Genomic DNA, 26,506 nt, shown 5'->3' with positions numbered 1-26,506 from the left:
TCACATGTACAATACATGTATGTATGATATAAATTACATTATCACTGTTATAAAAACCTTTAAATTAAATCATTTTGTAAAATATGTATTACAGAAACAAAACTACTCATCTGTGATTTTAACTTAATCGTCGATTATTTTTTGACATTCCTGGCAACAGCAACAGTTTGACTTGATTGCATAACATTTTTAGGGTTTATTTACGTATAAAGAACATAACAAGGTGATGTCTGGTATTGCTAAAATATTTTTGAAGATAAATATTTCAAGCATCATTTCTGATTTAACAATGGAAAACAGATCAAACTTCTGTACTTATATGTATTACAAACCTTTGATTACAAAGTATATAATAATACATCCTAAATATTTTGAAGTTGAGAAAACTTCTCATATCTCTCTTGAAATCATCAGAAACAAAGAGTGTTCATAACTGTGATAATGCATTTATGTTCACTAAATATGGAAGCAAACAATGGAAGCTGAAAATAATCTCTTGAATAATGGAAATGTTTTCTACAAAATGTATGTTACACTACAAAACTAGATTCCTTACAACACTGTGAAAATGATTGTCATACATGTATATTAAGATGTAAAAAGTGCCATGTGTTTTACTAATATAAGATGCCCCTGAACAAATAGATTACTCCAAGGTTAGGTTACTTTCATTGAGATATATCTCATTACAAAAAGCATTTTACATTCCTATTTGTACAAGCTAAGCTAAGACATATATATTTTGTAAAGGGGGCATGCATTCTTAAATATTTTCTTTTTTACTTTATTATTAAGATCAGATTTATGAAGTCTGGCTTTGAATCTAGCCATTATTTGATTAAGAAATAATATCAATCTGAATGGTGTTCATCTGCTTTTATACACAAACACTTGTCTAGAGTTTCGATGCATACAAATTCATTATGAAAGCTATAAACCATAACTGGTTAATTTTTCTGCATCAAAATGGTGTTTACTGGTACATTTACACCAGATAATTTAAAGAAACATTCTTAAATTTTAACTTTCTGAAAAGCATTCATTTAATTTACAGAGATATGCCAAAAGGAGAGAGTTAATGTGTATATGGTATGTATAAATCAAAAGGCACATTATGGACTCTGTAATTGGTAATTGCCCCCATCAATCACCCCGAAGTTAATCATGAAATAAGACAATATATCAATGTGTTGTCTTCCTCCACCTAGAATCATACAAGAAAAATATTTTATCTTATGTCAGGAAAAAATTATAATTTACATAAAATCTATGGAAAGGCATAAATTTCAAATTTGAATTTACAGGAACAGTATCTTCTGAAACAATCATGTATTTAAAATAGACAGGAAGATATATTTACTTTATAGAATATTGCAGTACTTTTTATCATCAATATAAATTATAGGCTATGCTTCTTAAGAAGGGTTTTAAACTTAATATCAAAGAATAAAGAATATACCCAGGAAAAAAGTTTTTTTGTAAACAATCAAAATAAATAATATGAAACAATGTTGTTTTGTATTGTAAATTTATAACTTAGCATTAAAATAATAAAAAATATAGATTAAAACAGCACTATTCAATAAGCACAGAAATTAAACAGAAATCATAAATATCCTTGATATTCTTTTAAACACAATAAACCACCATGTAAATGTTAATTCTTTAGCACATATTTTGTAATTGTGGATTTTTTTATAACAGAGAGTTGTGAACATGCTTACATCAGTATAAGTCACTAAATAATATACATGAAACAGCACTAATTAGTAGCCAAAAGGTCTAACAATAAAACATACCTCTTTATTTCTCCCTTATATAATTTACTTATTTATATTATATAGTACGCTTTCATACTGGTATATTTATAGATTTTAAAAAAAAATATCTGAATCCAATTTAATAAACTGTTAAAATTAAGTAAAACTCAAGTCAATTATGAGATACAGAGTTAGGTTCATACACTTTTTATTCATGTATTTTATAAAGGTAAAGATACAATAAAGATACATGTTCCAGCAAACTATCTTATAATTTATTTATTTTCTCCATCAACCTAGCAGGATGTTATCTTTACAGCAAAAACTACCAGAGAAAAAAACAACACCTGCCTCTGTACTTCAAAATTAACACTTCATCTTTTATAAAATCATGTTTAGGCCCTCATAAAATTGTTAAAAGATTCTTCTTCTCAAATTTGATGTATAAAACGGCTTCACCCACTACATTTTATTGTAGTAAGTTATATAACTTAAATGAGATCAATTTATCTTAAAAACAGAGCGTAATTTTCAGGATTTTTTGTAACTATTATCAGCTTGTAACAACTTGTAATTCAGATGAGAAAGATTGAAACAAAATTTATAAAACTCCAGTTTTTAACAAAATCAAGTTTGATTCATTTAAATAAACCATGAAGACATTATCTTTTTGCTAATTGACTTGAGTGTTAAATTACACAAGTAGCAATGCTCGTTAATGTTTCCTCCCCTAGTTACAATTAAGACAAAATAAACAATCTTAAACTAATTATACCTGTCTGCCAAGATGATTCAACTTTTCAAGAGATTTTCTCAATTACAACAAATAGTTTAAGATTTGCCAAGTTTTACTGCTATGTAGCCAGAATGTATTCAAAAATTACACAAAAACTTAGTGAAGAATCTTAATGAATCTTGGAAGGTGAGCTTAACTAAAAATTCAAAGACTATTGAACTTATTTGCAGCTTTGTTAAATGCCGAGGAAACACTTCTTACAAAATAATGTAGCTGTAATAATTGTTCAAAATAAACTAAAGCAGTACTTCTAAATCTCTGTGAGAAATAAAAAACAACAAGACATCTACATTTCCTTTTGTATTTGAACCAAACTTACAATTAACTAGCTGAAGCCATTTTTTTTCTTTAATTATTTAAATGTTTAACAATGATTTTCTTCATGTTTTCAGTGAACTCAAACTCTTCTTGTATACATTTAATTTAAATTCACAACAACATGTAAATGAGAATGCAATTTACATTAAATGTTGGTAAAATAATGATATCATTAACTATGTAAAACATGAACATTTTTGTAACAAGAAAGACAACGTAATTTGACTGAACACTTTATTGTGAGCACTCATGTTCAATATTAATTTCTGAATCTAATATATCTAATCAACTTATATCAATTATTTTACATAACCAACTATAAAAATGACAAAGTGAAAGTAATTTCTAACACATAATTTTGGCCTGAATTCATCCTTTTAAAATTGAGCTTTTTTGCTAATGAAAATGGGAATGTCTATGCAAATGTACCTTAAAAGTTTATATTAAAAGATACAACATGTTCTAGTGTGGTTGTGTTGTAACAAATATAGATTGATGACATATTTAGTGTATATACCAGATAATTTAAGTATAGGTATATTGACAAATATACAAAGGAAACAATTAAAACAAATGAAACCAGTGATATATAACCAGTTCAATATCTGTTAAAACTGTTTTATTACATCCCATAAAAATATATCACTATAAACAACCTTGTATAACTGACCGGTCAACTGCCCTATGTAGTTAACATGTAGTCATAATATTTGAACATGTTTGCTGAAATACCATTTCATTTTGTACTCCTTAATAACATTCAAATCCCTTTATTTGAGGGAAGTATTTACATTTAACATCATTCAAAAGAATAATGAATAGCACGAATAACTCTAAAATCATTATAATGGAGGATTATTTCTCCTAGTTATTAACAAAATTCATTATACTTAAACAATTAGGTAAGGATGTTTAGGACATTCAGAAATGTTGTTAATTATGGTCTTAATTAACAAAAAAATGAATTGATTACATGCAGTGGTTAGATATTTCGTAGAACAAGCCAACTAAACTTTAAAACAATTTAAAAGTAAGCTTTAAACAATTAACAATTATAAGTTATAATAAAAAGCCATTAACAGTATTGTCTGTAGTGGTTGTACAGTTTGTATACAACATGAAATATACATTGCTTTAACAGGCAGTATGACTAGATAAACAACATTAGAATGTATGTAGCCAGCTACATATAGTACACACATATATACATGACTGGTGAATACATGCGATTTACATGCTATAACATTGTCAAATATATCATTAACTGGATCTTACTCATAAAATGAGCTGGTCACGACAAAACCAACATAATGTGTTTGCGACCAGCATGGATCCAGACCAGCCTGCGCATCCGCGCAGTCTGGTCAGGATCCATGCTGTTCGCTATCAGTTTCTCTACTTGTTATAGGGTTTGTAAGCGAACAGCATGGATCCTGATCAGACTGCGCGGATACTGGTCGCAAACGCATTACGTTGGTTTTGTCATGACGCGGCTCAAATCTTAAAACTTCTTCCTGTGACCAGTATAAATGTAAAATATCATATATCTGAGCACATTTATTCTAAAACTTATGAATATTTCAAATGTCTGAAATAAATCATGTAAGTTATAAATATAGTACATTTTGTATACATTGTACATGACAGATTCAAGCAAAATATATTTACATATTAATTTTTACAATAATATCCATATTCTTTCTCAAAAATTTATTGTTCAAATTTATTCCTTTTATGAGAAAACCAAACAACTAATATGTGCAAAAATCTATTTTAATTTAGCACTTTCTTGTTTTTTTTAAAAAGTACAGTTGATAAAAAAAAACTTTGTGATGCTATCACTCAATATAGAGGCTACTGCATGAGTGTAGGTTCAATACTGAATTTAATGAACGAGTTGAATAAAATAATATTATGTGGGCCTTTGGTGAGCAAAATATAATTTTATTGAACAAGTTGAATAAATTCGGAAATGAACCAACACAAATATAATATTCTATCTGTCACATACCCATACCCAAAATAAGTGTAAAACAATCATTTTTCATACATACACCTATGGTGCAACACTAAAATTTAGCATGTTTTTACACTATGTTTATGTAATGAAAATAACGTTGCAAAAGCGGCACGGGTATGTGATATAATGAAATATTGATCATATGAAACAGTAAATCTCATCTGTTGACTAAAAATGTTGGTATACAACAATGATTGCCTCATGAACAATATATATTTTAAGTTTCTATACAATCTTTGCAAATATGCCCCATTTATTTTATACAGAATATCTGGACCAATTTGCAGTTACCTTTGGCAATAGAAGACAAAACAACTTCTCTATTTGTGATCAGCTAAATAAAAAATTTATGTTTACTGCATGTATATTGTCAACCCTAATTCAAGACTTGATTATCTGAGAAAAACAAAAATAATTGAAGTCAGTGAACAGCAGAAGGAAATCATCTCATCAATGACATCTATCAGGACTTATTTTAATTGCAGAGCTACTGTATTGTTACATGTCACATAGTTGTTTATGTTTTCTGCATAGCATATCTAAAAATACATGTTTATATAGCATATTCATCACTTCCTGATGACCTCTTGTATTGATTTTACTGCATGATTGATTAAACAATTTACCATTTACACCTTTACACCATAAAATCATAATGAACAACTTCTGTAATACCATTCTCAAACAATACATTAACAATATAAAACTTTCTTAATTCCTTCAGTTAAACCATGAAAACATTGATTGCCTTAAATTATCAAAGTTTATATTTTAAATTGATAACTTTAGCTTTCAAATTTAACCGAAATCAATAAAAAATTAACTTTTGATGTCTTATTTTGATTGAATAATGTAAAAAATAAAACCTTATCATGTTCATGTATATAAATAATCCATACATGATTGTATTTTTGCTAGATGTCAGCAGTAGATTTTATCCATGCCATCAATCAGACCATGCACAGCTGGTGATATCCATGCAATATGTACATGACATGTACTGTTCTCTATCAATCATTACTAATATTTCATAATTTTCCCTACAAATGAGTAATTGTTTTCTCCAAATTGAATTATGGACATGTCCATTTATTTTATTTAAAGTGGTAAGGTTTAAACTATGGATAATATTTCATAACTTTTGTAATATCACAAAACATTAAACATGGTTATAAACAAGGACTAGATGAAATACTGGCAGGAGCAAACAAAATCGTATTTGGTAAACCCGTTAAATGTTAACACCTTCTTTGTTACATTATATTCCACAAAACAAACACTTTTAATTGATGGATAAAAAGAAAAGAACATCATTCTAATTTTTCTGTATTAGGCCAAAAGATAAATGTATTTTTTGTTTTTCGACTACCTTAAAGATTTTCATTACAAATGAAAATGTACATTTCATAATATTTTATATTATAAGAACTGTGTACTTAATATCATTTATGAGAAGGAAATAAGCTACTGTTTTATTTTTGGTGGCCCATGACAGAGCATATTCCTGTGATGTGTCAACAAACATGTGGTGTTCAAGTTTCCTAAAACTGCCACAAGTGCCATTGAAAAAATAGGATAAATGTCACACTTACTTTGAAGACAGAGTATGCATATTTTTCTGCAATTACCATGTGCTGTAAGCTGTAAAGTACAGTTTTCAATGAAATTAAATGATTTGAACTGTCTGCTTCTTAATTATACATATAGTATTATGGATCATGTATCATGGTATATCAAAAACCTTGCACCATAGTATATCATAGACCATGTATCATAGTATATCATGGACCATGTATCATAGTATATCATGGACCATGTATCATTGTTTATCATGGACCATGTATCATAGTATATCATGGACATATCATGGACCATGTATCAAAGTATATCATGGACCATGTATCATGGTATATCATGGACCATGTATTAAAGTATCTCATGGACCATGTATCATAGTATATCATGGACCACATATCATGGACCATGTATATCATAGTATATCATGGACCATGTATCATAGTTTATCATGGACCATGTATCATAGTATATCATGGACCATGTATCATGGTATATCATGGACCATGTATCATAGTATATCATGGACCATGTATCATAGCATATCATGGACCATGTATCATAGTATATCATAAAACCTTGCACCGTAGTATATCATAGACAATGTATCAATTGGTATACCAGGAACCTTGTATCATGGTATATCATGGGGTGTATCAAAAACATTGTACCATAGGATATCATGGATTGTCCATCATGGTATACCAGGAACCTTGTATCATTGTATACTATATCATAGACCATGTATCATGGTACACCAATCCCCTTGTACCATAGAATATCATTGACAATATATCATGGTATATCAGAAAACTTGTATCATTACAACTTTAATCTACTGTATTAAAGCAAAACAATAAATTCTTAAAAAAAAATTGATAAAATAATAATCAATTTTAACATGTTAAATTGTGCCCTTATAATTGCGTATCACTAACCTTAAACAAATTAATTTTGATTCTAGGAAGGAAAGAACAAAATGAACAGAAGAAGGGTAGACTAAATTCTTTTTAAATCTCTCATAAAAACAATGATTTTGTTCTAATAATTGATCAACAAAAATTACTACGAAAAAAAAGGAATAAAAAAAGATATCAAAGACCTGAATAAACTTTTTCAAACAGGTATAAAAGTTAATAGTAAAAAAATCATAGAAAACAAACTTAAGTAAAAAAGAATTGCTTAATGACTAAACTAAATGTGTTTTCAATATGAAACCTCCTAACAAAACAAAAACATGCTTATCATTTCTTCATTTAAAATGAAATTGTAGCATTACTCTGCATTTTTCATCCTACATTACAATGTTTTTATTCATATTCAGGATGGAATCTCAAGAACTGAATCATCCTGTTGGGTAATGGCAGCTGATGAAGCATATCTGGTGGGAACTGTTGAAGAATCCTTACACGGCACCTATTCTGTAGACTCATTGTGTTTGGTAGTTTATAAATCTGTACATGATCCAATGTATCTTCCATATCATTTAAAACGATAGCCATACGACTGCCACAGTGTGAAAATGTTGGCATATAGTTGACCGGACACAGATGTAGACCACATGTGTATCTGTGATATTGTATGCAGTGAATGGTATCTGTTGTGTCAGCATTGAACACATATATACTAACATCTATTGGATTTGTTCGCCTCGACTTTCTCTCCCGACAATGACATCCACCTGTTACCATGACAGCAAAGATCAGAAAACCATCTTTTGAATACAGAATGTCCTTAAGTTCAGGATTTTGACTAGGTCTCATATCATCAAGTCTTGGGTTAGAAGCCACTATTTCCCAGCTTTTTACTCTAACAATACTAAGGCTATTATCACTTCCCTGTAGGAAGCTTGTCGCAGCAAGTCGGGTCCAATTAAACCTTGGGTCAAAGGCAAACGCTGTATCTAGATATGGCAGTGTATACTCACTAAGCAATGACTTGCTCTTGAGATCATATAACTGTAATATAAACACATTGGTGGCTCCAGCTTGTAGCTGGGGAACTTTGATAAGGCAAACTGAACAATCGGCACTAATCTTGCCCCGTAAAACTTCATTGTTAAAACTGGCAAACTGAATCCCGAACACACCTAGAAACTTGTCTTGAGACAGATCAACAATTCCAAACTGAGTTGTCATATTGCGAATCAAATGTAAAATTACTGTGTTTCCTTGGAAACAAAGAACACTCTTCACTTGGAAGTTCTGAATACATGACATCTGTGCTGGAACAACCTTGTACTCAAAATGCTCTGCCATCTTGGTGAATTTCCGACGCCGTCGAAAACGGAATATTCTTGAAGGCTTTGGTATGTTTATGATACTTTGCCGACTAGTACAGAAAGCAGGACTACAGTCTTTGAACACAACATTGTTACAACACATCACTGTCTCACTGAATCCTGCCGCTTCTGTAATGTACAAAAATATACTGGCAATTACATATAACATTTCATAAAACACAAAAATATGCCTACAATTACAAATAACATTCACAATGTACAAAAATATACCTACAATTACAAATAACATTCACAATGTACAAAAATATACCTACAATTACATATAACTACAAAAATAAACCTACAATTACATATAACATTTCACAATGTACAAAAATATACCTAGAATTTTATAAAACATTTCATAAAATACAAAAGCGTAGATGAAGTCTTTTCTTGGATTTTTTCCTAGTTATTTCTACCTCTAATGTTTTTGAGTTAATTTTTCAATCTAGAGAGCAAAAATAGGTAATTGAATTTCTGCTAACTTCATTAATTTTGAGAACATTTTTATGTTTGTGAAATACTAAAAGCTAACAGATGGGACAGAGACTCAGAGCTTTCCAAATTCTCTAGTTAATCTTAACCTTATCTTCACATCAGGGAAATATATAATAAATCCTTTCAATATTGCTTTTGATTTGCATAAATCCAATTTAATTTTATAACAAAATTAATTACTTTGATTAGGAATCTTCCTTATATCAAGAAAATCAATAAATTTCAACAAATATACATGCTACAAATCTAGATAATAACACCCAGTGAAACTTTTTCATTAGAATATTAGGAGAAACATCAAAGTAACACTTTTATACAAAAGTTTCAAAACTGGCTAGACCTAATAGGAGAAAGACAGGTCCAAAAACCAAGATATATACTCTCTATTTTTATCAAACTACAGACTTTGGTATATATAGACAAAATCTTCATTAACCAAACAATTGTATAACTGAATGACCTGACATAGACTTTAATAACCATATATAGTTTTATGTATACTCATACAAAATATACCAAAACTGTTTGTTACGAAATGTGGAAATCATAAAAAAACATTGATTTTTTCGAAAACTGCATGCAGAATAAATGTTATAACACATATTTTGGTTATATGACCACATAACTCAGGGTAAGTGTCATTATATCACAATGTTAATTTCAACCTTGATACCATAACATACAATTATTATCAGCACAAATAAAGCTAAAAGACATCTTCAGATTACATCAGTCATGAGAAAAATCACTTTTTTCTGGTCACAGTTATCTACAAAATGTCAGGGGAGTGGTGGCCTAGTGGTTAAGGTGTCTGTTTCTCAAACCAGTGATCATAGGTCCGAGCCCTAATCAGGTAACAATCATGTTTCTTCATATGATGACACAGTCCTGGTTGGTTCCAGGAAGCAGACTAAAAAATGATTAGCAAAAACTTGTTTCGCAATCAGGCTAAAACAAACATATATCTATTTACATCAATTACATGTACTTCTATTCTTGTCTGATGCTCATATATCTAATTGACAACAGGTACTTCCACTCAAATATTTATTAATTATTGCTAGGGATATATGTAATGATTTATTTATTTTCTACTGCATGATTATATCTAACATACTTACCTACAGAAATATATCAAACTAAACATTATCTCAGCATGAGTTGGTTCAATAATGGTAATAAAATCATACATTAATGATTACAGAAATAAATACAGCCAATAGTGCTGACTGTTTCAATTATTCGTTACTTTTACGTTTTTGGTTTACTGCCTTACCAACAACAATATTCAAATATGAAACTTGTGTGCAGTTTAAATGGATTCTGTACGAACAATTATCTGCTATTCTTCAGGTTTTAGCTACAGCCAGATGACTGCTAAGGTATTAATTTTAACCAGCATTACAAATATATCCAGGAATATGTTTACCTTTTTAGATCATTTATGAGAATTATGATCAGACTACCATTTTGAAGACGACATTTGCGTTTTGTCAATATCAATAAGTACAATAAAGCATTTTAAACTTTATTATTTTGATATTTGGTATACCTTAGACATCAGTCAAACTACTAATGTCATATAATACTAAAAAGACACATATAAAAATATAATTCAGGCGTTTTCTTGGCCAAAAAATTGCACAATTATGTTACTTTTGTACAAATCCTTAATTATTTGTAAATTCCTGCATTACATGATATACAAGGTGCATTGTCTAGAACAGAAGCTCCACATGACATTACTGTAACACTCTTCACAAAATGTCTTCAACTAAGGTGTCATTAAATGATGCACAGTGCCTCAGGCAAAATCTCACAATTCCATGGGGGCTGTATTACTATTGAACTACTGAGCTTACAGCAAGTGAATAATTTACATAGTTTTCCTGCTTACATTGACAAAAGGGATGAAATCTCAGCAATATTTGAAACTAAATATAGTTTGTGTTACTTCTGCAATATCATATTTAAGCATACAATTAAAAACAATTTACTTCATAAATATTAAACATTCAGTTGTTATGGTTTTACACCTATTTAGAAACTATTTAGAAATAGTTATCAATGACATATCTTAATAATATCTGTCATATTTTGCGGTTCGGATCGGAATATCCGTCCCTCGGTCACCTGCCCATGGGCGGTAACTCTGCAAACTGGGCGGGTGACCGAGGGACGGATATTCCGATCCAAATCGCAAACATATGTCAGATATTTTTTCTTGCATATTCTACCATATTCCATTATATTTTAAATTCTTTATCTTTAATTTCAATGGAAATTTATATAATTACAACCGTAACTACTTTCTTACAACAGCGTATGAATTACAACTTCATTCATAACGGTAAAATGACGTCATCCTGAGCGCGCCATTGTACAGCACGCGACTCATCTGGCACCCCCCATGCCAGATGAAATTTCCGGCAGTCTGATATGCAAGAAAAGAAATCTTACAGTGCCAGTGAGAGTGTTACCACTTGTCAGTGTGCTTTAAATCGAACTTTTCTCCAAAAGTTGTAGTTATGCATTATCTTAAACTATGGTGGTAGACTGACAACTTTAACTGTAGTGGTAGACTAACAACTTAAAATGTGGTGGTAGACTTACAACTTAAATTGTGGTGGGAGACTAACAACTTAAACTGTGATGGTAGACTAACAACTTAACTAAGGTGGTAGACTAACAACTTAAACTGTGGTGGTAGACTAACAACTTAACTAAGGTGGTAGACTAACAACTTAAACTGTGGTGGTAGACTAACAACTTAAACTGTGGTGGTAGACTAACAACTTAAACTGTGGTGGTAGACTAACAACTTAACTAACTAACAACTTAAACTGGTGGTACACTAACAACTAAAATTGTTGTGGTAGACTTACAACTTGAACTGTTGTGGTAGACTAACAACTTAAACTGTTGAAGTAGACTTACAACTTAAACTGTTAAGGTAGACTTACAATTTTAACTGTGGTAGTAGACTAACAATTTAACTGTGGTAGTGTCAAACAACTTAAACTGCTGTGGTAGACTAACAACTTTAAATGTTGTGGTAGACTTACAAATTTAACTGTGGTAGTAGACTAACAACTTAAAATGTTGTGGTAGACTAACAACTTAAACTGTGGTGGTAGACTAACAACTTTAACTGTGGTAGTAGACTAACAACTTAAAATGTCGTAGTGAATAACAACTTAAACTGTGGTGGTAGACTGACAACTTAAACTGTGGTGGTAGACAAAAAACTTAAACTGTGGTGGTAGACAAACAAATTAAATTGTGGTGGTAGACAAACAACTTAAACTGTGGTGGTAGACAAACAACTTAATCTGTGGTGTTGTTAAAACTTACAACTCAATACTAAGCTTCATGTAGTAGTAAAAAAGCAATGCCTGAGGCTCAAACTCATTCATATGAAATCCTTACACCAGTAGACCCAAGGCAGCTTGTACATCAAGCTTTACTAACTTTATATTTTAATATTGGTATCCCAAAAATTGAAAATAGACAGTTTTAAAATTGGAATCTTCAAGTCTTTCAGCAGGTTAAAGAATAAAATTTTATCTGGAACTTCTGTATGCATATCAAGATATTATTCAACATTTGAACATGCATAACATGTATAAAGAAATAATCCTCATCTTTATCAATAATCTAATACAAAACAACATTGCATGGTTTAATTATTTCCATTATAAGGCTTGTCAAAATGATAACATCTTACAAGCTGTATCGTTACAAATCAATAAGGTAAAGTTCATAGACAGGAGTGGTTAGACAAACACAACGATTCTGCAGAAACAAAACAATAAAACAGTCAGATTCTTAATGGAGAAAACATCTCTTCTGACTTAAATTCTGACATACTTGTAAAATATATGTCTGTGTTTTATTTGTTTTGTTAACAAAAATCTAGTAAATCTGGTAAAATGTGCATTGGAAAGGAATTCACAAAATGTACTAAATGTAGATAAATATCAATATCAAGATTCTGAGGCTGTAAGGTATTTATAATTGTAACAATCAAACAAAAGATATTAATTTCATTGACAATTGCCCCAGGACTTTTCCTTTGAACTGGGTAAAAGTTCATTTATCCAGAAAACACACAAAAAGTTACTTTTAGTGGTATAGCCAATAAAAATAGATATGTTGATGGTCCCTACTTGCAAACAACAGTGCACTCCACTTTCCTCAGTCATGCATAGTAAACTGTACATTTTAGTAAAATAAACTAATAGAATTAAAAGGACCTTTGACCAAAATATTGGCATTGCATGCAGGACTCATCAACATGCATCCACATATTATGTTTCGACTCAAAAGCTTTGTTAGCAATGAAGTTAATGACCATATATAAAAGCTTTACTACAAAAAATAACCTATAACACTGAGGCTTTTAAGTTGGACAATTACCAGCTCCACTTAAAAGGATAGTTGAAAAATAGACTCTTTTGGACCAACAGCTCAAAAAGCAAAAATATAGTATTAAAATTATATAAATATATACAAACCTCCATGACCTAGTTTCCATTGTTCTAATGAACACTGATGCAGCAGGGCCCAAGATCTTGCCAGCTGAGCCTGCCTGTTCATGTTGCTGACAACGGATGAGGGACCCATTAGCCCATAACAAGGGGTTCCCGGCTTACTCTCCTCAGCCCCCATGATGGGTACCAGTGTCACTGTCTGTTAATACATCCTGCCATCTTCATGTCCTAAAACATATAAATGTACATCATTTCTTGTATAATCATCAACCTTAATCATAATTCAAAACATTATTAAATAGCTTTTTTTAAACTGATCCAGAATTAATGCATTTAAATAACTGATGCAATAAAATTGTATGTATTATTCTTCAAAATACCACATATTTTCCTAAATGGAGCAACTAATATATATATAAGACTTATTTTCTATATATTTCAAGTGAAATTAGCCCCTATACATAATTATGCATTCTTAAACAAGAACCACAGAGTCTGGACCCCTGCAATTCATGAAATATTAACTAATGTTCATGTATTATTTTAGATGATTTAATGATATGAAAAAGATAGAAATAACCTCAGTCAATTTATCAAAAGATCAGTATTTTGTAATTACATAACTTGTTACCTAAAATGTTCTGATACCTGTCAAAACGATTGTCTGCATATACACAATGACACACATTCAAATAGAAAAATATAATACCTACTTTTTTTCTTTTTTTTTAACTATAACAAATCAAGTCCTTAAATCATAAATGCCCGCATATATAATTAATTATAAGCATGTCTACATGGATAAGAAGACCACCTGTTTCAATATTCACAAAGTATACAACCCTGATCCATCATCTAATGTTTTAATGCATAAATACTTCAGTAATTGCAACTGTATATACATGATGTAGCCTTGAATATTTAGATTTGAATAAAAGGTTGAATAAATTATCATAATTAACATATTATAAAATAAAGAAAATTCTAATGTTAGATTTTCAAGGTAATATTGCTTTTTAAATTTACAGAATATGAATTAAATTTTGAAACCAAAAATTAAGAAAAGGGCTAAAATAGTTTTAGTTTAATAAAAAATATATCATTTAAAAAAAAATATCATCCAGAAGATTACTAATGAAATTGTCTTAATTTGAGAGTATCTAATGAACTTTAAACACTAAAGCTGTACAAAAGAAAGGGGCATATCTGCATAGAACACCAATGAACATTGTACACTTACAGCTTAGTACACTAATGAACACTAAACCAGCACAGCACATCAACTACCAGCACAGTATATTAAATAACAATGTATACTAGCAGCATATTTGTACGCTAATGAACACTGTACACTGCTAGCAAAGTACACTAAAGAAAAGCATCCACTACCAGCACAGTATACTAATGAACAGTGTAAGCTACCAGCACAATTCACTAATAAACAGTGTACACTACCACCAGAGTCCACTAATTAACACTGTACCCAACCAGCAAAGTTAACTAATAAACAGTGTACACTTATAATCAGCATGGTACACAAAAGAACAGTCTACACTACCAGCATAGTACACTAATGAAAATTGTACACTACCTGCAATGTACACCACTGAACAGCATACACTAACAGCACAGACCTCTATTGAACACTGTACACTACCATCAGTACACTAGTGAACATTTTATATCACCAGTAAGGTACACTAATGAACAACTAACAACACTAGCACAGTACATTTTTAAAAACATTAGTACACTCTGATTGCTCACAAACTTGTTTACCACTAACACTTGACATGTGCACTAATAGCACATACAGAAATAGAGTGTTCAGAAAAACAAATTGGATTTTTCCTGCAGCACAAATCCTGGAAATCTCTCTAACAGTAAAGACTTGAACGAATTAAATCTTCAAAACAAAATTACAAACTAAAATAGATCAATAACATTCAAAATAATACCTTGCACAAATCCTAAGATTGATTTTTTCTTTTTCCTAATATTGTTTTTCCCTAAATAAAAGAACTAATTTTAGACATAATAAAATCCTCAATTTAAACCTTTACAATCTGCTACGCTGTAATGAAAGTAAACTGTGACAAAAGTGCGCCATCCCTGAAACTTGGGAGAGAAGCTGTGACTATTTCCTTAATTTCTCCATTCCAACTAAAAACTAATTGACGCTAGCGTTAAAACACTGTCATTTGCCAGTATTTTCCAATGAGGGTATTCCCATGATCCTTCAGCTAGTTTTCCAATAGTGAATGAACTCATGTTTACATATGGTGCAAATCAACTGTTCTAAATATCAAGAAAACCTATTTACTTTTTATTTCAATGCCACACCATATTATAAATTAACACTCATAATCAACACTTACAAAAAGCAGTATTATAAAATGCCCTTCTTTTATTTGTTTTTATTCACTAAAATTATAACTGTCTTTTTAGTCTCTGATGATCCTCAAATCATTTATAACTTTTTGTCAAAATTATCTTATGTGCTACATCTCATGTTTATATTTGTACTGCATGTCAATTTAATATATCAGATACCAAACTTAATAGCATAGCTTTATCTTGAATGTTTCAATTTCATAATTAATCAAATTATTACTAACCAGAAAAGTCTAAGAAAAAAAATCTGTTTTCAATGTCACTCATACAATTTCATATTAAAACTACCAACACATGTATATTAATAAAGCTATAACTTTTAGGCTTTCTTTACATATCAATAAATCCTGCAAGGAAATATACATTATATCACTTGCCATTCTGAAATATTCTTTTTACTCATGGGATTAGAATTCACTTTAAGGTCATAATCTCCAATCTCAAAAATATGATGAAGTTATTCATCACAGATTTAAAATGAATAAAATGATTTCTTTCTTTATAAGGCCTTATTCTTTCATTCTATAGGGTCGCAATTTTTGAATTGATTAAAAAAATGTAAATGCATAAAGAAAACTGTAAATTACAAATGCAATTTAAGTGAAAGATGATTAACCACTTACAAAAATCTTCATATTAATTTTAGTTCAGTAAAGCTTTAAAGCTTTTAAAATTCTAAATTTTAAATCCTCAATATTTCAAAGATATGTGAAAAGAAATTTAATTGATATTTTTAATAATTTGATAAAAAAAAGTCTTAAATACTTACATAAAGTTTTTATATGAGTTCCTGCACGTTTAACCGATATAAATCAAATATTGTCCTATTTATCCACACTCAAATATTGATATAAACACCTACAATCTTTGCTTAAACCTTGAAATAATTGGTAAAATTGCATAAGGCCTCATCTATCTTAACCTATGCTATACTATGAAGAAATTTCACTACGATGTACAGTATAGAAACAAGGTCTATATTGAAGAATGTGAGGTATGCACATTTATCAGTAACCAGTCAATTTTATATAACCCATACTGTATCTGCCTGAATGTGCAGTATTATAATATATAACAGTTTTCCTATTGATTTAGAAATCAAATTGTCATATATAAAATTGTAGAAAGACACTGGAAAGACATTGTAACCTTGATATAAGTCAGTATGCAGGTTCAACTGCACCAGGCCTGAAGGCTCAACATAGACATACAAATATCTCCTCTTACTTTAACTATTGTATATATATTATATCTTATTTACTAACACCCAACATAAATGTCTGACAGATAAATCATACATGATAATTACATGTAATTATACAAAAACTGTAACCATGATAATAAAACAAAGATAGTATAGTGTCATTAATTGTTTGATAATGTCTTATTTACTACAGTACTGATGAAAATAAACCCTAAATATTTCATCAGATTTTATAAGTTAAACACTTGTCATTTTCATACTCTCATCTTAAAATACCATATTAATCATATCATCAAAATAAAACACAGATGGGAATATTTAGGCTATGAAACAGGTACATGATAAATTTACTGAACCAAAAATAGAAATACATGAATAAACAAACAGATTAATAATGTAAAAGTTGTAATGCATATTACAATTATATATTAACATAAACAGAAACTAGAATGTTTTAACTAAAATTTACCTGTGTTTATTTGCTTAGAACCAAGTTAATACAATAATAGTTTGATTTAAATGATGTAAGTTATCAAGCATCATGATGTGCCAGTAACAATTAGGACACTTTAACTGACCAAATATCATCAAGTTAGCTTTGGGGGTTGTAACATTTCCAATTGATTCAACAACTTGTGTAGTGACCTTATACTGAATTCAAACAAAACAGAGACAATAAATCTAGTCAGGTAAATTCGTGACCTGATTATATCAGATTTTTTTCTAGATGACCAATTCTATTACTTTATAATGACCTCTGGTATGGAAGTGAAGTTTTCAAGATCTGATAAGGAGTAAAGTTTAGTATTGTATAATCCCTCAACAAACATGGTTGACTCCTGTATGACTAAGAGAGCATAATTTTATAGTATATACATGTAGATGAGCTAAAATCACATTGTGAAAAAAAACCTCACACTGTTCATGATTGTCAAAAAAACTCCAAATAATTAACTGACTGTGACTAAATTAATCATAAAACTGTCATAATTTAATTTCAAATTATATAATTCAGACAAGCGGACACTTTTGTTACTAAAAAAAATACATAAACAGTTCTGTGCAAGTTGCAAAAATTATCATTTTTTACAGTTGAATTTGTCATTTTATAAATTTTAATGTACCATGTTGTAAATTTGTTTTCATGAAAATGCCCATATATGTCAGAACAAAATGTTGTATTTAATTTGGCGCAATGACAGAGCAATGGGCTGTTAATTGTATGATGAATTGTCAATCTTCTGTCCAGGAAATTTTTCCTGGTTAAGTGAGCTCTCTTTATTTTGTACCTGAATTTCTTAGCCAGTCAGGTATGCTATTTTATTTTATTTTTTTAATTATAATGGTTTCGCAGTTAGTACAATGTATTAGGGTTTCCTGGTTGCTGAATTTTCACAAAACAAACTTTCTTTTCTTATAATATATCTGATAATTCTTTGTGAGATTTCTTAAAATGTCTCAATAAGCTAGAAGGTTTTGAACTCTTTATTATTTACCAAATTATTGACAGACTGTTTTTTGTTGTTGTTGTTTTTTTTTTTGTCAATTTAAACCAGTTACTTCAAAACACGATAAATATATTAATATATTGATAAAAGAAACAACATCAAAAGATCTCTATAAATACCAAAAAGTGCACAAAACTATCACTGTCAGCAAATCTATTAACAAATCACATATATAACATTTGAGAAATTACAAAAACCTATTTAACAGGTTTTCTTTGCCAAACATTTCCAACAAAAACACTGTAGGAACAGCTGGCTCATTATGAGGTAACTGAAATAAGTTATGGAAAATATTCTGCACAAGCTGGTAAAATGAAACAGACACCCGCACAGGGAAATACTGAACACCTCCAGCAATCATTTACCTGTCAGCATTCTTAAACATCACAACAAACAAGATCATTTCAGTTTTAAAACATTCTAAAATAACTTTTACATGATTATACCTTCTGCATACATGATGATTCCGCCCCCCCCCCCCCCCCCCCCCCGGTTGTCTTATGAACATTTCAAATTTAATCTTAACATAGAGAGCGATCAGTGATCACATGTGTTGCCTAATGATGGCCAATTTCATGTTGGGACAAGTTTTGTGACAGACGGACAGACAGACGGACAGTGCACAACAAGACTTGGTACTGATCATTCCTGTAAAGTTTCATTGAAATTGCATTAGTGGTATAAGAGAAGAAGTCTGGACAAACTTTAAAAATAAAAATTGTTAAAGGGCCTAGCTCTGACAAAAATCATTGAACCGAAAAATGTTGACAATATGCACAACTAGACTTGGTACTGATCATTCCTGTAAAGTTTGGATGAAATTGCACCAGTAGTTTATGAGGAGTAGTCCGGACAAGCTTTTGTGTATCTGGCAACACACAGAAAAAAACACCTTTTTATCAAAGGGCCATAACTCGGCCAAAAATCATTCAACCGGAAAACCTGTGCAATATGCGCAAGGACTTGAGCTACAGATCAATCCTGTAAAGTTTCATTGAAATTGCATTAGTGGTATAAGATAAGTAGTCCGGACAAACTTTAAAAATAAAAATTATTAAAGGGCCATAACTCTGACAAAAATCATTCAACCGGAAAACCTGTGCAATATGCACAAGGACTTGAGCTACAGATCAATCCTGTAAAGTTTCATTGAAATTGCATTAGTGGTATAAGATAAGTAGTCCAGACAAACTTTAAAAATAAAAATTATTAAAGGGCCATAACTCTGACAAAAATCATTGAACCAGAAAATGCTGACAATATGCACAACTAGACTTGGTACTGATTATTCCTGTAAAGTTTGGATGAAATTGCACCAGTAGTTTATGAGGAGTAGTCCGGACAAGTTTTGTGATGGACGGACAGACGGACGTTCTAACAGGTGAGTAATAATGTGGCTACTCTATTGTTCTCTTTATTGTTCTTTTTAGCCACACAAAAGAAAATAGCCACATAAAAGCATTACGGAATGAATGACATCAAAGAGAAAGAACAGTTACCTATTGTCCCTCTAGCCAAATAATAACTGTCCTGTGAGTGCGGACAGACAGACAAACGGACGTTCTTAGATTTGTATTCTTCTTGGGTATTTTACTGTGTAAACAAGAGCTGTCCGTAAGACAGCGCGCTCAACTTTTTTATTGCTTGCCAATAAAAAAAGTTTTTGCAGTAAAAGGCAATACAAGAATCTCTGTATTTTTAAAGTGAACAATGGCCATGAGCATTAAGATATTTAGTGAAGAATTATTTTATTATGACATAATTTATGGTAAAGTGAACAAGTGGATAGGAATGAATTTTTTTAGATTTTTTAAGTTTTTTAGTGCTTGCCTATAATACAAAACATTGACAGTTAAGGGCCATAATTCAAATAAAATCTTTGACAGAATTACCTTCTCCTGGACATGTTTGGGAATCATGATTGTAAACAAGTATTCCAACTTTCAAATTAATATCTCAAACAGTTCAGTCAAAAAGTGGACTGGTACTAAAAACTTAACCAAGATTCTAAGTCGATAAAAGGCCTTAATTTTTAAAACAAATCATTGACAGAGTTACCTTCTCTTGCGTACAGATGGGGGTAATGATGTGAAATAGCATTAAAAGTTTCAAAGCAATATCTCAAAGGGTTAAGGCAATAAGTGGATTTTACCCATATTCAATGTATTTTCTAATTCAAAAAGGGGCATAATTCTGTCAAAAACCTTGACAGAGTTATGTCCTCTTGTCTGTTGATGAAGGTCGTGATGGTAAACAAGTATGGTCAGTTTCAAAGCAATACCTCCAATGGTTTTGAAATAAAGTGAGGTGGTACAAAAAACTTAACCAAGCTCAATACACTTTCTAAGTCAAAAAAGGGCCATAATTCTGTCAAAAACCTTGACAGAGTTATGTACTCTTGTCTGTAGATGGAGGTTATGATGGTGAACAAGTATGGTGAAAATACTTGTAATACTTCTGGTACGAAAAACTTAACCAAGGTGACGCCGACCGCCGACGCCGGGGCGGAGTAGGATAGCTCCCCTTTTCAGTTAAAAAAGTACCCAACAATCAAAGCCATACATACGGAGCTGAGTAATATAGTTGTTGGGTATTCAGTACCAACATAATTTTTATACCCTCTCGTGCGCTCGGACGCCGACAGACGCAGAGAGAAGTGATCCCTATATTTCACCACTACTCCGTAGAGGCGACACAAAAAAGATTGCAAATGCAGTAAAAAAATCCCCCTCTATATTGAGATTCCAACTTGCCATCACTGGCTTACAAGCAAATCATTAAAAGATTACACCCAAAGAATCAGAATCAATTCCCTGATGCAGTTGTCAAAGGTTGTATTTGTAATAATCAACTTAGACTTGCACAAAATGTCTGAAAATAATTATTTTGATAATTTCCTCATTATAGCACTATCACTTGGAAGCACTAGCAGTAAAAATAGTTTGACTATAGAGCGAGGCTGAGCAGCCAGACCAGACAAGTGAAATTATTGTGTTTTCATACATAAATTTCTTAAATTAACAATGGCTTGTCAAGGTATCACTACATTAAACTTGAGCTATTTCACAGTTGATCACATGACTTTTCAATTTCTGCGGCTCATGTTAATGATCATTGTCATTCATAATTGATATCATTGATTCACGTGTTATAATGACTTGGGATTCTAAAGTACATGTATTACATTCAACTAAACACATTTATTTCTCCCTGACCTACAACACAATCACAATAGCCAGATTTTAAGAATGAACATTTGACCAGAGAGAAGATCTCCTGGCAATTGACTTATATCTGTCTCTTTTTTCCCCATGCTATTAAATTATCTAAGACTTTCTTTTCCAATATGGACAACTTTAGGCAAAATCAATAAAACACTTGAAGAGAAAGAAACTGTTGTGACCTGTCTTTAACCTTGTATAAGCTGTGTTTTATTTGATCATGTCATATTTAGTAATAGTTGAAACATATCTAGAATCCTAAGAGGTTTATTCCATCAGAAATTGTAAAGGCTTTTACAAGATTATACCTAATTGAAGTATCAACTTTATAAAGAGGGACTATTTACTCTGACAGGACAACCTCTTGAAAGTCCCTCAACAGACAATGATTGCTTTTTATACGTGTAGATTGATCAATCCAATCAGCAAGTGCTAGGCCAAGTGTTTTCTTGGAAATGTATTTGACATGGAAAACAGAAAACATTGGCTAAATAATGTTCAGTGGAACATAATACAATATGACAATACAATAGTCAATAGTTAATACTTAGTAAATTAAAGCTCCTTTTGTATCATTTAAACATGATTTTATTATTCAATGAAGTCATTTCAGTAAGAAATATTTAAATGTTAACTGTTACATACTCAAATATTTCAACTGTTAATCAATTATAGCTTAAAACGAAATACAGTTGGTATTACTCTGTGATTAGTTACAGGGGGTCTGGGTTGGGGCTAGAATCTGAAGAGCAGTCTTCTTTATATATACTGCTTGAAACTCTATTCTATTTTGATCTACATCATGAACAAATCAGGTGTAATAAACACAAGGGTAATGATTGTATGATAGAAGCCTAATTGTCATAGAATGGTGATATCAGGAACTTAACATTGGCTTTAAACTGAGTCTTTCACAGCCACCAAATTAAGACACATTTTGATATAAAGATCTCATTTGGGAAAATTTAAAAAAGCTTAAAAAAATATAACACGACTTTTGGAAAAAGGGAAAAGAAACACTTCACTCCCTTTCATAATGGGAAATTAAAAAAAAAGAAATTTTCCCAAAATTCCCAAATTTTGAAAAAAAATTTTTAGGTTTTTCTCTAAGAATACTTTAATATGTTAGATCAGTTCACCCCGCCCCCGGTGACCCGTATTTTAAAGAGAAGTCAAAAATTCACATTGCTTTTTCTAATTGAAAAAGTTTGACCCGTCAATGGGCACCCTATAAAAAATCAATTTGCAGAAAAATGTTATTTTAATTTTGAATTTTTATTTCCATATATAAGGGAGTGTAATTATTCTATAAAGGGTAAAAAGAAATGGTAAAATGTAGAAAAACCCCTAGCACAAGGAGAAAAAATTCATTAAATTTACAAGGTACAGTCCCGTCAAAATGGAACATTATCCCTTGTTATGTTAATTAATGTCTTGATAGAAAGAAACAGGACCATTAAACATTTAGTATGTAAATTATTGGACCTTCATATTGACAAAGTTTTTGACAATTCAAAGATTAAATCATAATATTTAAAGCAGCCATAATAATAAGAATAACAAGTTCTGTTTTGTTTACCTTAAATCTTTCAATTCATTGAGTCTTAAATCGTTCATTTCTATTCTATTTTCCCCAACTTTCTTTTTTTTGTAACAAAGGTGAGGATTTATACACATAATGCCAGCACATTAAAGGCAGAGTAAAACCAGACATGTTTTTCAATAAGTGTTTTATTTTCAAAAAGTGTTTTAAAAATCATTATCCATTTGTTGTCCCATTTTCAAAGAAATTGTCTTCATATTAACAAGTTTCAGGTACATGTTGTTTTTAGATTTTTGTCAAATAACATTTGCAGTAATCAATAGTTTAATTACAGATAACAATGTTCATCAAGCACCTGTCACATGTTTGTATGGTGTAGTTTAAATTTCCAGAGATTTGAGATGACTTAAAGAGGGAGATTTCATGGCGTCATCACTGTGACCAAGGCTTTGCTATGGATGCTATATTCTGTTTCTACAGAGTTTTAGTTGGCCTCACAGCTTATCCACAGTGCTTTCAAGACTTCAACTGCCTTCACACAGAACTTTTACACCAATAAACCACAGACAACCAAAGCATTCATGCTGCAACCTTAGTGTGATTTGTGCTAGGAGATGATAAAATTGCATCTCTAAGGGCATCCTTACTGGGATCTAACTTAACTTGTGTCAAAAGTAACAGCATTATAAGGGAACTTGCTTTGATTGAGCATGTTAAAAGTGCATGCCATCAGTCAGTATCCTATGCAATCACAACGTGTCTACTCCTGATACCACTTCAATGCTGCAGCATAATGTTTCTTAGTGTACTGTTAAATTACATGTATATTTAGCGTTCATTATAGTAAACATTTACTAAATTTTAGTGCTTGAAATGATTTTTTAATCAATAGAATAGCAGTATTTTAAATAAATTATAGCACATTAACTTTGGTAAAACAGCTAAATTTTATCAGGCTAGTAAATAGTTTTTTTTTAAATAATTTCAAACACTAAACTGGTTAGTACATTAATGCATTAAATTGGTTGCACCAATTTAATTTTGTAAATGCTTAATAGTAAACATTAACCTTTACAAATTGGTTGAACAGCTGCAATATGAGTGCTTTTATTAATTTAATTGTGTAATCTATATATTAATGTTTGACTTACATGATGGCCATTTTTTCTTTAACTGGAAAACTTTCAAAGCTATCAATTCCAGAAAGTGTTAGAAGCTCATTATAACACTTAAAATGTTTTAATTTTTTTGGGTAAAAAATAACTATAATTGTGACATTCTGTACTAAATGTTTAAACTAGCACTCAACCAAATAGAAAAAGAAAATTGTATAAATCATCCAAATATTTGTTATTAGCCAAAACATGTCATAATATGTTACATTATTTAGCTATTGTTGTCATAGTAACTTACAAAATTAAAAATTATAAAAAACCCAAAAAATTTTACAAAGATTTTCTTCCTAAAAATATAATAAACTTAAAATTTAAAAACAAATAAGTTAAAAAAATTTTTGCTCCTTTAAATTTTTTTTGCAATTAAAATTTAAAATTTTCCTTATATTTTAAAATATTACTATTTTGGGTTGGGGAGAGTACAGGGCGTCAGTAAGAAATTTTTATTAGCTGTGACAAATTTTTTAATATTTTGGGCCCCTGAAGAAAAGTACATCTTTTTAAGTCAAATAGACAATCAGAGTTTCACTTTAAAATATTAATAATGATTCAAATATATTCAGTGATATGTAAAAACTTGGATATATATGTATACTAAAAACTAGTGGTATAAATTTTATAGGTGATATGCTAAATTATTCATGGGTAACCATTGCTTAAAGAATTCAAATGTGTTAAATATAGCAAAACAATTTCTATTTTTACACATATTTTATTTACCACAGCTGTGAAACATTTTTAAAGTGTCTATAAATGATCAACACCATGTATTCTTTAATAAACACCCTACAACCGCCTCCGTGGTCGAGGGGTTATAGTTGATGACTTCTAATCCAGTTACCTTTTTGGCGTGGATTCGATCCCCGGGAGATGCTTTAATGGTTTAGCGCGGAGGAAGGTAGTCTAGTACTTGTGTAACTCTCTAGGAACGATGGTTAGGAAACTATCCGCCTATATGACTGAAATACTGTTGGGAAAAGGCGTAAAATCAAACAAACAAACAAATAAACACCCCCTCCTACTTTTTGACATAGATAAAGGAAACTCAGTTATAAGACAATAGCATTTAATTTATTATAAATTTAAGAAAATTAGCAAGAAATTTAAAAAAGCTGGTATGTTCTTCCAGTTTATAATAATATAACACAAAAACAGTAAACATTCACTATATTTTGACTATAATTATGTAAAGCAATATGTAACTTTTTTGCCCTTTAAAGACTGCCCTCCTCTTGGAAAATATATGATCCCTAAATGGATCCCCAGAATATATTCTATAAAAGGCAACCAGGTAGTCCCCCTTCCCCTAATGATGCCCAAAACAGATACCAAACGTTTTTAGCTGAGCCTTTGACTTTTGGCCTAGAATTTTTTTTATGGTTTATCTATTAAAAGACTGACATAAAGATAGTGAAAAACAACATTCTAACACTATCGGATTTTTTTCTATATAGACAAAGAAGGCCGGAAGCGTGCATTATTCTACAACAATGCACTCGCCGTTCTTATTATCTCCCTGTGTATTTTCACATTGAAGGCACCATTTTGTTTAAAAAATCTGATAAATTAAAACAATTTTTGTCGAATTTTGTTGTGAAAACTATCTAGAATGAAAGAAAATGGTCTAACTAAGAAAATTAATCCGAACACCAATATCTTTAATTCAGTCGTTAACGCTGTACAGACGTTTTAAAGTGTTGTTTACATGAATCACAAT

At 30.5% G+C, this 26,506-nt stretch overlaps 1 protein-coding gene across 4 annotated transcripts in view; it reads right to left on the bottom strand.

Moving 5' to 3' along the window:
* Positions 1-7,279: 7,279 nt before the first annotated feature.
* Positions 7,280-26,506, bottom strand: part of LOC132741250 (uncharacterized) — a 38,376-nt gene continuing 19,149 nt past the window's right edge. Inside the window, exons 1-3 of one of the 4 annotated variants that reach the window (XM_060729379.1) lie at positions 16,908-17,071; positions 13,769-13,972; positions 7,280-8,879 (exon numbers count right to left, since the gene is read on the bottom strand). In XM_060729379.1, the coding sequence (XP_060585362.1) occupies positions 7,780-8,879; positions 13,769-13,922 (1,254 nt within the window). In that variant the 5' untranslated portion in view covers positions 13,923-13,972; positions 16,908-17,071 and the 3' untranslated portion in view covers positions 7,280-7,779. Of the gene's footprint in view, positions 8,880-13,768; positions 13,973-15,702; positions 16,015-16,907; positions 17,072-26,506 lie in introns of those variants that run through there. The other 3 variants (XM_060729378.1, XM_060729377.1, XM_060729375.1) reach the window with 3 other exon arrangements.

Source organism: Ruditapes philippinarum, unplaced genomic scaffold, assembly GCF_026571515.1.
Source record: "Ruditapes philippinarum isolate M1 unplaced genomic scaffold, ASM2657151v2 ctg168_1_1_1_1, whole genome shotgun sequence".
Lineage (NCBI taxonomy): Eukaryota > Metazoa > Mollusca > Bivalvia > Venerida > Veneridae > Ruditapes > Ruditapes philippinarum.
This window is presented reverse-complemented; position numbering and strand designations above follow the sequence as displayed.